The 12,644-nt window shown below is 41.9% G+C and overlaps 1 protein-coding gene across 3 annotated transcripts in view; it reads left to right on the top strand.

The window, feature by feature from the left end:
• The window catches only part of SVEP1 (sushi, von Willebrand factor type A, EGF and pentraxin domain containing 1), a 181,881-nt gene that overhangs the window by 111,492 nt on the left and 57,745 nt on the right, over window positions 1-12,644 (top strand). For 2 of the 3 annotated variants that reach the window (XM_082696827.1, XM_082696829.1), the window contains exons 26-34: window positions 974-1,175; window positions 2,974-3,149; window positions 6,113-6,237; window positions 7,230-7,353; window positions 8,123-8,293; window positions 9,277-9,450; window positions 9,892-10,011; window positions 11,632-11,808; window positions 12,036-12,120. In XM_082696827.1, the coding sequence (XP_082552953.1) occupies window positions 974-1,175; window positions 2,974-3,149; window positions 6,113-6,237; window positions 7,230-7,353; window positions 8,123-8,293; window positions 9,277-9,450; window positions 9,892-10,011; window positions 11,632-11,808; window positions 12,036-12,120 (1,354 nt within the window). The remainder of the gene's footprint in view (window positions 1-973; window positions 1,176-2,973; window positions 3,150-6,112; window positions 6,238-7,229; window positions 7,354-8,122; window positions 8,294-9,276; window positions 9,451-9,891; window positions 10,012-11,631; window positions 11,809-12,035; window positions 12,121-12,644) is intronic. The other variant, XM_082696828.1, reaches the window with a different exon arrangement.

Here is a 12,644-nt window from a genome sequence, read left to right as displayed (position 1 = left end):
TGTCAATTTTTATCTGTTTTGAACACTGACTACATACCAAAAATGAGGCTAGGCATTTTGTATTTATTTAATCTTTTTTAAAAAGATTTATTTATTTATTTAACAGATATCACAAGTAGGCAGAGAGGCAAGCACAGAGAGAGGAGGAAGCAGGCTCCCTGCTGAGCAGAGAGCCTGATATGGGGCTCAATCCCAGGACCTTGGGATCATGACCTGAGCTGAAGGCAGAGGCTTTAACCCACTGAGCCACCCAGGCTTCTCTGTGTTTATTTAATCTTGACAACCGTCCAGCAGACTAGTTACAATTATCCCCAATAGCAAAAGTGAGGGAAATGAAGCTCAGAGGGAAAATGGAGAAAATGAAATTTAGAAGAACTCTTCATCTTCTACATGTTTAGAAAGGACACTTGATATAGGAGCTCAGAGTCCATAGACATGTCTGAGATTCAGAATTAAGCTGTTTTCTCAGGGTGCTGGAGTCTTTTAGCTGCGGGACTTTTGTATTCTTGAGTGGGGTATGCAGGATTGGGGCAGAGCTGAATTGCTCATGAAATAGGGATGAACAAGGGCCCTGAGTAGAGGTGGAATGTGTCCCTAGCAGTACTCCCCCTTTTCTCTTGAACTTTCAATTCCCCTGCTCTGCGGAGTCCTTCCATCAGCATACAGACATGCATTAGTGTTTTCTGTCTTTATTAACTTCCCAATTCCACCTTTCCTTCCAGCTAGTCCCTATTTCTCTGATCCCTTACATTATTGAGTGCTTTCCCTATCTTAGTTACCCATTGACTCTTTTACTTAAAAGAATGTATGGTATATTTTGTAAATACTATATATATATTATGTTGAAACTACTTCCCATAAAATCACATTGACTGAAATGGACTTTTTGACAACAGTTCTGCATATCTGCTGCTTACCTTAGACAATTGAAAAATGCCTCCCATGGTCCACACTCTTTTCTTATTTGTTGTAGACCAGTCTTCAGGCTTTAACCTGGATTTTGAAGTTTCGGGTATCTATGGTTACGTCATGCTAGATGGTGTGCTTCCATCTCTCTGGGCTGTAACCTGCACATTCTGGATGAAATCCAATGACACCAATAATTATGGAACACCGATCTCCTATGCACTTGAGAATGGCAGTGACAATACCTTCCTCCTGACCGATTATAATGGGTAAGCAGAAATGTCAGGAAAGCCATACTCTAGATCTTATCCAAGATAAGTTAGAACTGACACCAAGTTAGAACTGACACTGGGGTTGAGGGATAGAGGAGTAAGGGGGTCAGGTGTTCCAGGAGGACAGCAGAGTGACAATGGTCAAACAGAGCATCTGGACACGTTCTGTAAGAAAGCAAAGTTTCAATGATAGCACCTTATGCACAGACTGTGTTTTGCTATTTGCTAAGTGTTACTTCATTGATCTTTGCAGTGACCTGAGGAACTAGTTTTCTAGGTAGCAAAGCAAAGTTTCAGAGAGACTCAATGATTTTCCCCATGATTTTCCCCAAATCTCACACTCTCGGAGTGGTAGAGCTAAGTCGCAGACTCTGACTCTTAAGACCGACACTTTCTTTTATATATCAGAGCCTGCAGGGGTTCAAGGATTTCAGTGACATTACTGACCCATGGCAAACACATATATTAAATATGAACCCATCTGTAGACTCAGGTATAAGAGCTGATGTTTATTTCTCTTTGGATCAATTAATTCACCTGCAGGCCCCCATCTCTCTGGGCTGTCAGAAAGGTCAGTCTCAGTTGTTACCCTTCTTCCTTCTCTACTGAGTGCTTTTCCTATCTTAGGTCCTCACAGCTTGTTGGAAAATCACAGAGACTTGCTAAAGAGCCACAGACTTAGCAGGACTTCCATCACTGGCCCTCAGTCCACACTGCTTATCACTAGGCTATGAACTGCCTCAGCCTCTGTGGGCCCCTCAGAATCACAGCTCTTGGCCACATGAAATCCTGACCTTCAGTCGAGACAGACTCTGTGGTGCCTTTTCATCTCATATCTACCCAAATTCCTCTCCTATTGCTACAGATTAGGGTACAGGCCCCACTGCGCTCTCTTGCCTCTCCTCAGTCCATGGGACTCTCACTGTTCTGATGGAACTCTCCCCATCCTCAAACCTTATCCTTAGTGGACCTGAGCTTTCAAAAACAAAATCCAAGAAATTTGCACAAACCTCCCCTAAAGAGAGAGCTTGTTACCTACTTGAATAGGGAAGGAAAATGGGAAAACACAAAGGGTAAGTAATTAGTATTATAAAAAGACCATATTTTCCAAAACATCTGTGGATAAGGACTGAGAAGATATGGAGAGAGGTATTCAATGAATTCTTATCTTCCATATCGATTTTCCCCCATTTTTTTCTTTTTTTCCAGTTGCTTTTGAAGATATTTCATTTCAAACTGCTTAGTATTTTTGACATTCCCCAAAGTGACATGGTTGTTGGAACCCTCTTTTTGTTGGTCATCTTTGTTTAGTTCCAATTATCTTTGCCTTTGGATTGACATACTTCGTCTGCCATGTGACTGCTTTGGCAACCCAGAGACAGAACTCACTTTGTATGAGACCTCTGAAGTTTGTTCCTGGTCTTAGGAAAACATCTTTTCCAAAGGAAAGAAACCAGTCTGATGTTTGTGCAATTCTCTTCCCATTCCATTCTAGACAGTTGGTAAATTATCTCAAGTTGGATCAACTTCTCTCATTATCCTAAGACTTTTTCCTACCCCATCATGTCTCAGAAGCATTAATTTTCAGTGAACCCCAACAAAGTGTAATTTATAAGTCAACTCTACCTCTATGAACTATGTGCAAATGGAGAAAAAGAAGTAATGGTTTTCCTCAAAACGCTTTCTATACAAAAAAAGAAAGAAAAAGAAGGAAGAGAAGAAAAATAGTAATGTGCCCCATAGATGAGAGTAAGACATATGACTGATGACTCTGTTACCTGGAATCTTTTCACAGCTGGGTTCTTTATGTGAATGGCAAGGAAAAGATAACGGACTGTCCCTCCGTGAATGATGACCGTTGGCACCACATTGCCATCACTTGGAGGAGTTCTGATGGAGCCTGGAAGGTCTATATTGATGGGAAACTATCTGACGGTGGTGTGGGCCTCTCTGTTGGTTCACCCATACTTGGTATGTCTTAGCTAAAGGAATATAATTCTGTTAGATGCCAAGCATGGAAGCACTTAGATGAACATCACATTGGCTAGCTTTTTTGTCCTTGCTTCTGCACAAAGGTCAACAGTTATCTCTCCCATTTTCTACTCCCTGATTACCCAGACTGTGAATTATTAGAAGCTTTTCCTAGGTGAGCTGTGTGACTCCGTGTAAGAAACACATTTGGGGACTCATGGTAAGACTAGCAAGACACAGGCTGAGCTAGCCATGGAAGGTTACTAAACTGTCTTCCAAGGAAGAGAGGAATTGCTGGTATGTTTTGGTTGCTTGTTTTGTTTTGTGATAGTGTATATAGGACACAAATATATCCAGTGTAGAGGCTGGGGCAGTGCTGATACTGTCTGTCTTTTATGCCCTTTTCAAATAGAACTCAGACTGTCTTATAAAAAGTATTCAGGGAATTTTTGTTTGAAAGAATGCAGAAGTACTAGGTGATACAGGATTCTCAGTATCACATATGAAAATCCACCTGCTCTGTTTAGATCCTTCTATGACATACATGATAGGAAGAAGAAAGGTTGGAGGTTCCTTGTAGTAAATAAGGAAACATTAAAAATGTTTCAACAGGAAGTGACATTAGGTAAAGTGGGGCAGTGTTTCCTTTTCTTTTAAGTATTCTTTCTTTCAGCTATCTCTGGGTAGTGGGATTGCAGGTGGATTTTATTCTTTATTCTTTTCCCATATTTCATAATGACCATGTATTTCCTTTACGGTTAAAAAAAAAAAAACAACTAGCATTTCTATGAAAGTAGGTTAAAGGGATCAGAAAATAAACCACGGCGACTGTAATAGTAGCCACCCGAGGAGGTGGTTGTCTGACTATGGCAGGAAAGGATGAGTTGGAGTGCATAAGTATTACAGAGCCCCAACTGACAGATTTTAGTGAGTGGCTCGCTTCAGGGGGGACTGGGTCCATTGAAGAGTCTGTTAGCTGAGAGAGGAATTCTAGGAAAAAGGACAATTATCAGAGCAGGCCTAGGGGTGAAGGAAGAATTTCTGTTGGATTTTAGACATACTGAGTTTGAATTCTAATCACAGGAATACATGCAAGTAAAAGCATAGGTTGATACCACTTGATATTAAATTGACAGAGTTGTTTTTAGTGATAGGATGTGATTGGCAAGGATTCAGTATAGAAGACACTTTAGAGTGCTGGAATGAAAATTGATACAACCTTTCTGGGAAGCAATTTAGAAACTTTTGTCGAGAACCTTTAAAGAAACCCTTGGCATACAAACAACAATGCAACTGCCAGGAATCAGGTTAAAGGAAATAATCAGTGGTCTGAATAAATACTCATGTATCAATATACTTATCTCAGTGATACTTTTGTACCAAACTTGGAAAACAACTCCAGTATCCAATAAGAAATGGTTATTTAATTAACTAACTAATTAATTAATTAATTAAGCAAAGTATGGATTATTATGTATTCATCTATAAAATAGCTATTAAAACTCATGAAATGAGTTTTAATGAAATGTCCATGTCCAAGAAGAAAAGCCAGATTCAAACATCATATATAGTATGATCCTGAGTAGTATGTTTTGAAACCTCTCACACACATACACATATGCTGAAAAGAAATAATAAAAATAAAACCTAGGAGGAAATATACAAAACCATTAAGTGATTTTTTTTTCCTGGATAAGAAGAATTCGTTATGCTTTATTTTTTCAAATTTTCTTCTGTGCATGTATCCATTTTTAATGATTACTTTAATAAGAAAAGGACGTAGTTTGGGAAATCATGGAAAGGGATTCTACATATATCAAGTGGCAGGACTGAGATCAGATAGGGAGATTGTGGAAGGAAGAAGAGCAGAGGCCATGAGTAGAAGCGTGAGTGCATCAGCGTTTTAAGAGGCAGGCAAAAAAGAAAGAGAGAATGAGCACAAAGATTCAAGGAGAACCAGGAAAGGATGACTTCATGAAAAGAAAGTGAAATCAGCCCAGGCCCTGGCAGGAAACCGGGGGGTACCCCCAAGGAGGAGAACTAAAGACAGTTTAAGGAAGTGTGGATTTTCAAAGGTGTGGGCAGAATTAAGAGAACCAAAGTAATGACAGTAAAACACACCCATGACTAGCAACAGTGGAATGGCCCAAGAGATGCGCCCACTAGCAACAGTGGAATGGCCCAAGTGACAAGGAGTGGGAGTTGTTGCCAGAATTTAGGCAAACCTAAACCTTGCCTGGGAGGAAGGGATCCAGGAAACTAAACTTCTCTTTCCTATGACTTTCTTATCTCGGGTTGGTCCTTCCATTGGGCAGGTATAAACAGAAGCCAGAGGAACAAGGCAGCCAGATGGTGTGAACCTTTGTGGGCACAAAGCAGAGTTGAGGAGGGTGGCAGGTATCTCTGGAGGGGCAAACACAGACCGTCCAGTACATCCAGGAAGGACAGTTAAATAGAATGAAATGGCCGATAGGAACTGATGATAAAGAGAAATCAGCAGAGGTGACTATGAAGCGTTTCCATTGAATTTGCCACTGGCAAATTTAGAAGTTACCTTAGAACTGGTGATAGAAATTTAAGCATTTCAGGATTAAGAAGAAGAAAATGAAGAGCAGTTCTTGGTAGCTTGTCACGAAAGGTGACTTCCTGCAAGGACATAGGTAAAACAGAACTTACCTGTTTTGTTGACATAAAATATTACATGCACGTCTGTATGTATATGTGCAGTTTTTAGAGTTAAATGTTTGTAAATCTAATATAATATTCTAAACCTTCTGTGGATGTTTTTTAAGTTGCTCTAGATAAAATATTGAATTTGTCCTTATAGGTAAAACATGTAGGTAATTTCGTTGTTCAACAATTTTCCCCGATACCTTTCTATTGGCAGTGATTTCAATAAGTTAGCATTTTTGGAATAACAGACATGAAGTCAGTCTTCCTCCTTATTTCTCTCCTGTCTTTAGGTGGTGGTGCCTTAGTTGTTGGGCAAGAACAAGACCAAAAAGGAGAAGGATTCAACCCAGCTGAGTCTTTTGTGGGCTCCATAAGCCAGCTGAACCTCTGGGACTATGTCCTGTCTCCACAGCAGGTCAATTCCATTTTCAGTGTATGACAGTAATGAGCTGCAAAGGTACAAACCTAGTGAAAATGTGAATAGACTAATGATGCCATATCTTACTGCGGCCTCTGGGTTTTCACATTTGACCACCGATATCATTTGACACTACGGTCATAGACTAAGCTAGGTGGAGGTTGACTAAGCTAGGCGGAGGTTATCAGCAGTCACTTTCAGTGAATCCCCTTTTCAGTTTCTTGGTGATGTATTTAAATCTCATTAGACAAGATAATTTTAAGATACCTTGTAATTTCCGAGCTTGAGAGAATCAGAATACTGGTTCACATCCCTCTGACTAAAGATGCAGAAGTCGAGGGCTGGCCATAAAACCATGCTTAGAGAGTAACAGAGGAGCCTGTGGTAAAGCCAGTCTGGAGTCTGACAGCCTGGGTTCAAATCCCAGTTCTACCACAGCCTTGTTGTGCTGGTTTTGAACTGTTAACTCCATCTCTCGAAGCTTTGGTTTTCTTATCTGTGAAAGATGGACAGATGGCGCGGTAGAGCTTCAGCAGATCACACACAACACGACAGGTATAGTCGTGGTCTTGTTTGCCACATAGCGAGGGCTTCCAGATGTCTACCCTTATTATTATAGTGGCAGAACTTGTCTAGGCCTGAGTTAACCCACCTCTGGATCAGAGGCAGAAGACAGGAGAATGCGGTGTGGGGAACCTCTACAGCACCTCAATAAACTGCAGAGCTGGACACAAGAAATTCTGGGTGGAGAATTTCAGACTATCTGGCAACTGGCGTATTTGGGAGAAGGGAGGATGGGCGTGGAGGAGAGAGAGGGAGGGAAGAGACTTCTCTGTTACCCCCGAAATCATACTGTACAAAAGCCTCCTTCCCTTCCCCAGCCTCCCCCCTGATCTGTGGATGTTTTCAAGACGACTCAATTAAGATATAATAACTTTGTCATACGGAAACAGATAAGGTTATCTAAAGATGCATGTTTAAACTTCCAGGTGAAGTCACTGGCCACGTCATGCCCAGAGGAACTCAAAAAAGGAAATGTGTTGGCCTGGCCTGATTTCCTGTCTGGAATTGTGGGAAGAGTGAAGATCAATCACAAGAGCATATTCTGTTCTGGTTAGAATGTTCTCCTTCTGTTAACTGCCATCCCTTGACTATTCCCAAGATTTTCTTGCAAAAGGAGATGATTCCAAAATGCACCGTTGGTCAAGTAACGTGTGCCTGTCAGTCTGTTGTGTAGCTAGTAATTCACCCTTACTCTACCTTTATCCAAAGGATTTATTTTTTTAATACTTAAACACATGCTGTATTGGAGAGTACAGAGTTCACTGTGGAGAAAACTTGGAGGACGATAAAATAAGATTAGGAAAATAGAGTTAGAGGAAGGGGATGGTTAATTTTTCAAATGCCACCAAAGCCCTGTCCTGTGCGAGATGGGCACTTGTAACTTCCTAGCAGCCGTCTAGGGACAGATGGCACAGAGAGAAAAGCAGTGGGTGTGACAGCCCACACACTGCCTAATCCAGCTCTGAATGGTCATAAAACTCAGTGTATATGAAGAGGTTTCTAAATCTGTCCTAGAATTCAGGGGTTTTGATAAATTACAAGTACACTTCATTAATATTTCTAAAATACCCCTTTTTCCTTAAAAAAAATTCAGCTGACTTTTGTGGCAAGAGGAAAAGTGGTGGCCTCAAATAGGGTTTGTTTTTTTAGTCGCTTTGCTTGCCAGTAATCTGGTCACATGTCACCTGGTAGCATGTGTGGCTTAGTAGCAGTAGCATCGGTCTCAGAGGCTGGTACAACACGTGATTTGAGACGCTTGACCTGGTGACACTGCCACGAGGGTGCTGACAATCCATGTGCCTGTGCTCTCTGCCTGCAGATTGTCCACCTTTAGAAGGATCAGTACCTCATCTGCGAACCGCATCAGCCAACTTAAAGCCAGGCTCCAAAGTCAGTGTGTTCTGCGATCCAGGCTTCCAGATGGTTGGGAACCCTGTGCAGTACTGTCTGAATCAAGGACAGTGGACACAACCACTCCCCCACTGTGAACGTGAGCTGCCTTTGTGGACGGCCTTTCGGTAGCTCCTGACCGATGTTGGGGCACAGGGACACTTTTCAGGAATGCTAGATAAAAGCTAAATACACCACAGTCGTAAACACAGTAGCTATTCATGGAATAGTTCACTCTCTGTGAGGGAGATGGGCGATGAAGGGACCAGCCCCGTGGCTGCCCCCCGGCTGGGATAGGGAACGGGATGGGAAGGGAAGACAGAGCTGGGAGCTGGAGCCCCAACAGAGGTGGGTTACGGCTGGGTGGGAGACGGGAAAAGATCTCTCGGATTGGATGCGTCCAGTCATTTATTTACTCAGGGATTTTAAACCACATACTATGTGCTAGACAATGATCCGTGTCCTAGCGATGCAACAGCTGGGAGAAAGTCTCTTTTACGGAGTTTACACTGAAATGGGAGAGACAGGAAATAACAAGTAAATATGGTTTATTTATAGTGAAGAATAAGGACCGGAAATAAGGGCTTTGGAGAAAAATAAAGCAAAGTAGGGAAATACAAAGTGAGGGTTGAGGGGAAGCCAACTGCCTCATCAGGTGGAGCAATCAGCGAAGTTCCTCCATAGCACCTGTCCCCGCTGACAAGTGTGTTTCCTGTGGCTTGTTTCTCTACTCCCACTAGAGAGGAGGCTCCACAGGCAGGGGCTCTTCTCCGTGGCTCATCACTGTAACTTCAGCACCCGTGACGGTGTCTAGTGGGACCTTCAGAAATGTTTTGTTTTCATTAATGAGGGGCAGGCCCGCTCTGAGCCAGAAGGTCAGCTGGATGCTGAGGGCACAAGTTTGGCTACAGCCTGCCCCTCCCCCTGCCCCGCCACTGCCTCCTCCCACCCCCAGGGCTCTGCATCTGCGTTTATGCTCAAGGAGAAAGTCCCCCTTAACTGAACCGCTAGCTTAATACAGACAAAATGTGCGTCCAGCATTTCCGTCCTCATGTAGCTGTGCTCTTCCCGGCCCCCTCACAGGCATCCGCTGCGGGGTGCCACCCCCGCTGGAGAACGGCTTTTATTCAGCGGAGGATTTCCACGCTGGCAGCACAGTGACCTACCAGTGCAACAATGGCTACTATTTGCTGGGCGACTCGAGGATGTTCTGTACAGATAACGGGAGCTGGAATGGCATCGCACCATCGTGCCTTGGTGAGATAAATCTTGGCAATACCATCTGGGTTCATTCTAGCTCCCTGGGAGACAGTCTTCCCGAATTCCTGAGGCTTTCTTGTGACATTCCTTTGTTAACGTCATCTCATCCCAGTAAGCCCTGGGCAAGTCACAGTGACAAAGCAGCTGTCCCCAGACATGCCAGAAATATTTGGAATTGCTACCAGGCTCGATATTGAGACTGTTTCCATCTATCTCTCTTCTCATACTTACCACCTCTAACATGGGGGAATAATAGCTTTTATTGTGTGTCTGCAATGCGATCGTGACTACTATATTTAGTATATTTTCACTCTAGAAAGGTATCTATAGTGTTATGCATTAAGCAATATGTAATGATTTACAAGTAAAAAAAGGAGTATTTGATATATAAGAAAAAAATCAATCAACTTCACTACCTGTAAGCTGTCTTCATTTTAGACGTTGACGAATGTGCAGTTGGGTCAGACTGTAGTGAGTATGCCTCCTGCCTGAATACGAATGGATCCTATGTTTGCTCATGTATCCCACCCTACACAGGAGATGGTAAAAACTGTGCAGGTAACTAGTATGTGTAGAATTGGGAAGCTTATTAATTTTTTTTTATTTAAGTATATATATCAAATGTATGTTACTTAAAAATACAGTAGTATTTTCAAGTCCAAAGGACAGGTAGAGAAGAGAGAAACTATCTTAAAAAAAAAAAAAAAACATACAAATAACCACTAAAGAGGCTTTAAATGAGCCTGTGCCTCTCCCAACTTCCCAATCTCTGGAACATAAAACAGAGAGCCAACCATACCACCAGAATGTTGAAGCAACATCTGCAGAATACGGGGATAACAGAGGGGATTTAGAAATATCGTCACCGGCCTCTGTGGCCACAGTCAGAGCAAAGAAGACAACTTCACCATCAGTCTGTTTTCCCTGCCTCAGCCACACAGAATTACATTATTGAAAAAAATTGACATGTTCCCTTATCATATCTCTAGATTTTATCATAGCTTTGGTAATATAGGCCCAACTCCCAGAAAATAGAAAGTAAAGAGGAAGTCTCAAAATCAAGTCTTATAATGGCATTTACTTTTTGAGAGGATTCATTTAAAGTTCTCAACTTAGGGGGCACCTAGGTGGCACAGTCCGTTAAGCATCCAACTCTTTATTTCAGTTCAAGTGATGATCTTAGGGTTGCAGTGTCGAGACCCGCGTCAGACTCCACACTCAGCACGGAGCGTGCTGGAGATATTCTCTCTTTCTCTCTCCTTCTGCACCTCCCCCAACTTGTGCATGCTCACTCGCTCTCTCTCTCTCTCTCTCTGAAATAAATAAATACTTTTTTTTTTTTTTAAGTTAAAGTCTTTGACTTCTGGGGTGCCTGGGTGGCTCAGTACATTACATATTTGGTTCTTGATTTTGGCTCAGGTCATGATCTCAGGGTCCCGAGACTGAGCCCAGCATCAGGCTCCATGCTGGGTGTGGAGCCTGCTTAAGATTCTCCCTCTGCCCCCCCAAAGAAAAAAATTTAAAAATTAATTTAAAAATAAATACAAATAAAGTCCTTGACTTCCATGCCCAGAATGACCTTCAGAAAGATTGAATCCACATATCTTCCCTTTTTGATGATCCAAGTATTATATTTACTCCTATCCAAGTCTAGTCATAAATATCCCTTTAACTTACTTCTCTTCCTAGAAATGGTGACCAACCCCAGTTCATACATAGAAAGGATTTCTGATCCATAGTCTGTTTGGAAAGGGAGGCTGGGGATTTTTCTCACATCTGCCCAGGGGATGGCCTTTAGCTCAATTTGATAGAAAGCCTGTTCCTTTTAAAAAGGTAGGCATGAAGTCAGGAGAGGTAGGAGCTGCTAAAGTTCTTCTAATAAACTCCTAGTACCACACTACTTCCCAATAAACAACTCCCTTTTAGCCAGATAAATTTTGTACATTTTTCTTAGTCACTGTGTTTCAAAATATTATTGTTTAAGTGCCTATTAAATGTATGTTCTCGTCTAATGTCCAGTGTACCCCAGCCCTTTCCATATCTCCCTTCAAAAGCTTCCTCCCCGCCCCCAAGACTTAACTGGCACTTTAACTGTAGTGAAATTTTTTTGTCGTGAGACCCTGCGTGGTTGTGTGAACACCACTCATTGTCCCACACAAACTTTTTCTCTCTTTCAAGAACCTATAAAATGTAAGGCTCCGGGAAATCCAGAAAATGGCCACTCTTCTGGTGAGGTTTACACACTGGGCGCCCAAGTCACATTCTCGTGTGAGGAAGGATACCAGCTGTTGGGAGTAACCAAAATCACATGTTTGGAGTCTGGAGAATGGAGTCATCTGTTACCATATTGCGAAGGTATGTTTCATAAATTCCCCCAGGTTCATGGTGTTTGGCAATACTAGAAATTTAAGGTAGAGACGTGTCATGTGTTAGGTTGTATCAATATTCTTTGTATTTAAAACCCAACTATTGGGTTTATCTTTAAACGTGACAAGAGAACTTAGAGCTGCCCTTGAGCTTTTAGAGATTTTTATACACGCTTGCAAAAAAAGCAACACTTCCTTTATTTTTGCACTTTCTAGCTGTTTACTGTGGTGTACCTGCTATTCCAGAAAATGGTGGCATTGATGGGTCAGCATTTACTTATGGCAGTAAAATAACATATAGGTAAGTGTGTAAGATTAACACTACATTGTAGAAATTGTTGGTGACATGCTGTCTGTGACCTAAAACTGAAAGAAAGGTAGAAGAATCCCAGAGGATGTTTTTTAATTAATATGGAATTAATTGGATTATGTGTAGTGCAAAGGAATCAAGTTCAGTAACCTACTGGTAGCATTCCTATCCAGAATCCCTAAATCCCTTGACAAGTAACTTATCATTGTGACCAGCATCCTTGAGGACCGGTGCCATGGAGGAAGACCCTTCAAGCTAAGGAATGTTCTTGGTTATAACCTGGAGCTTTGGCTCAGGCACTCATACTAAACCAGACCATTCCCAAACTAGGAATTTACTCTTTGCAGTTACTAATCCATGACATAACCTGGGGACAAGCCAAACTCTCCATTTTTCTACTTGTCACTCAGCAAGGTTCCCTATGGGGGAGATGTACAGTATTCAACCTTGGAAATAATTTTAAAGCATTATTTTAGTAGAAAAGAAAGAACTCTTCCAATAAATTGTAAAGTGTA

This window comes from Mustela nivalis (genome assembly GCF_964662115.1).
Source record: "Mustela nivalis genome assembly, chromosome: 13".
In the NCBI taxonomy this organism is placed as follows: Eukaryota; Metazoa; Chordata; class Mammalia; order Carnivora; family Mustelidae; genus Mustela; species Mustela nivalis.
Note: the sequence above shows the minus strand (reverse complement) of the source record. Positions and strands in the feature narration are given on the sequence as shown.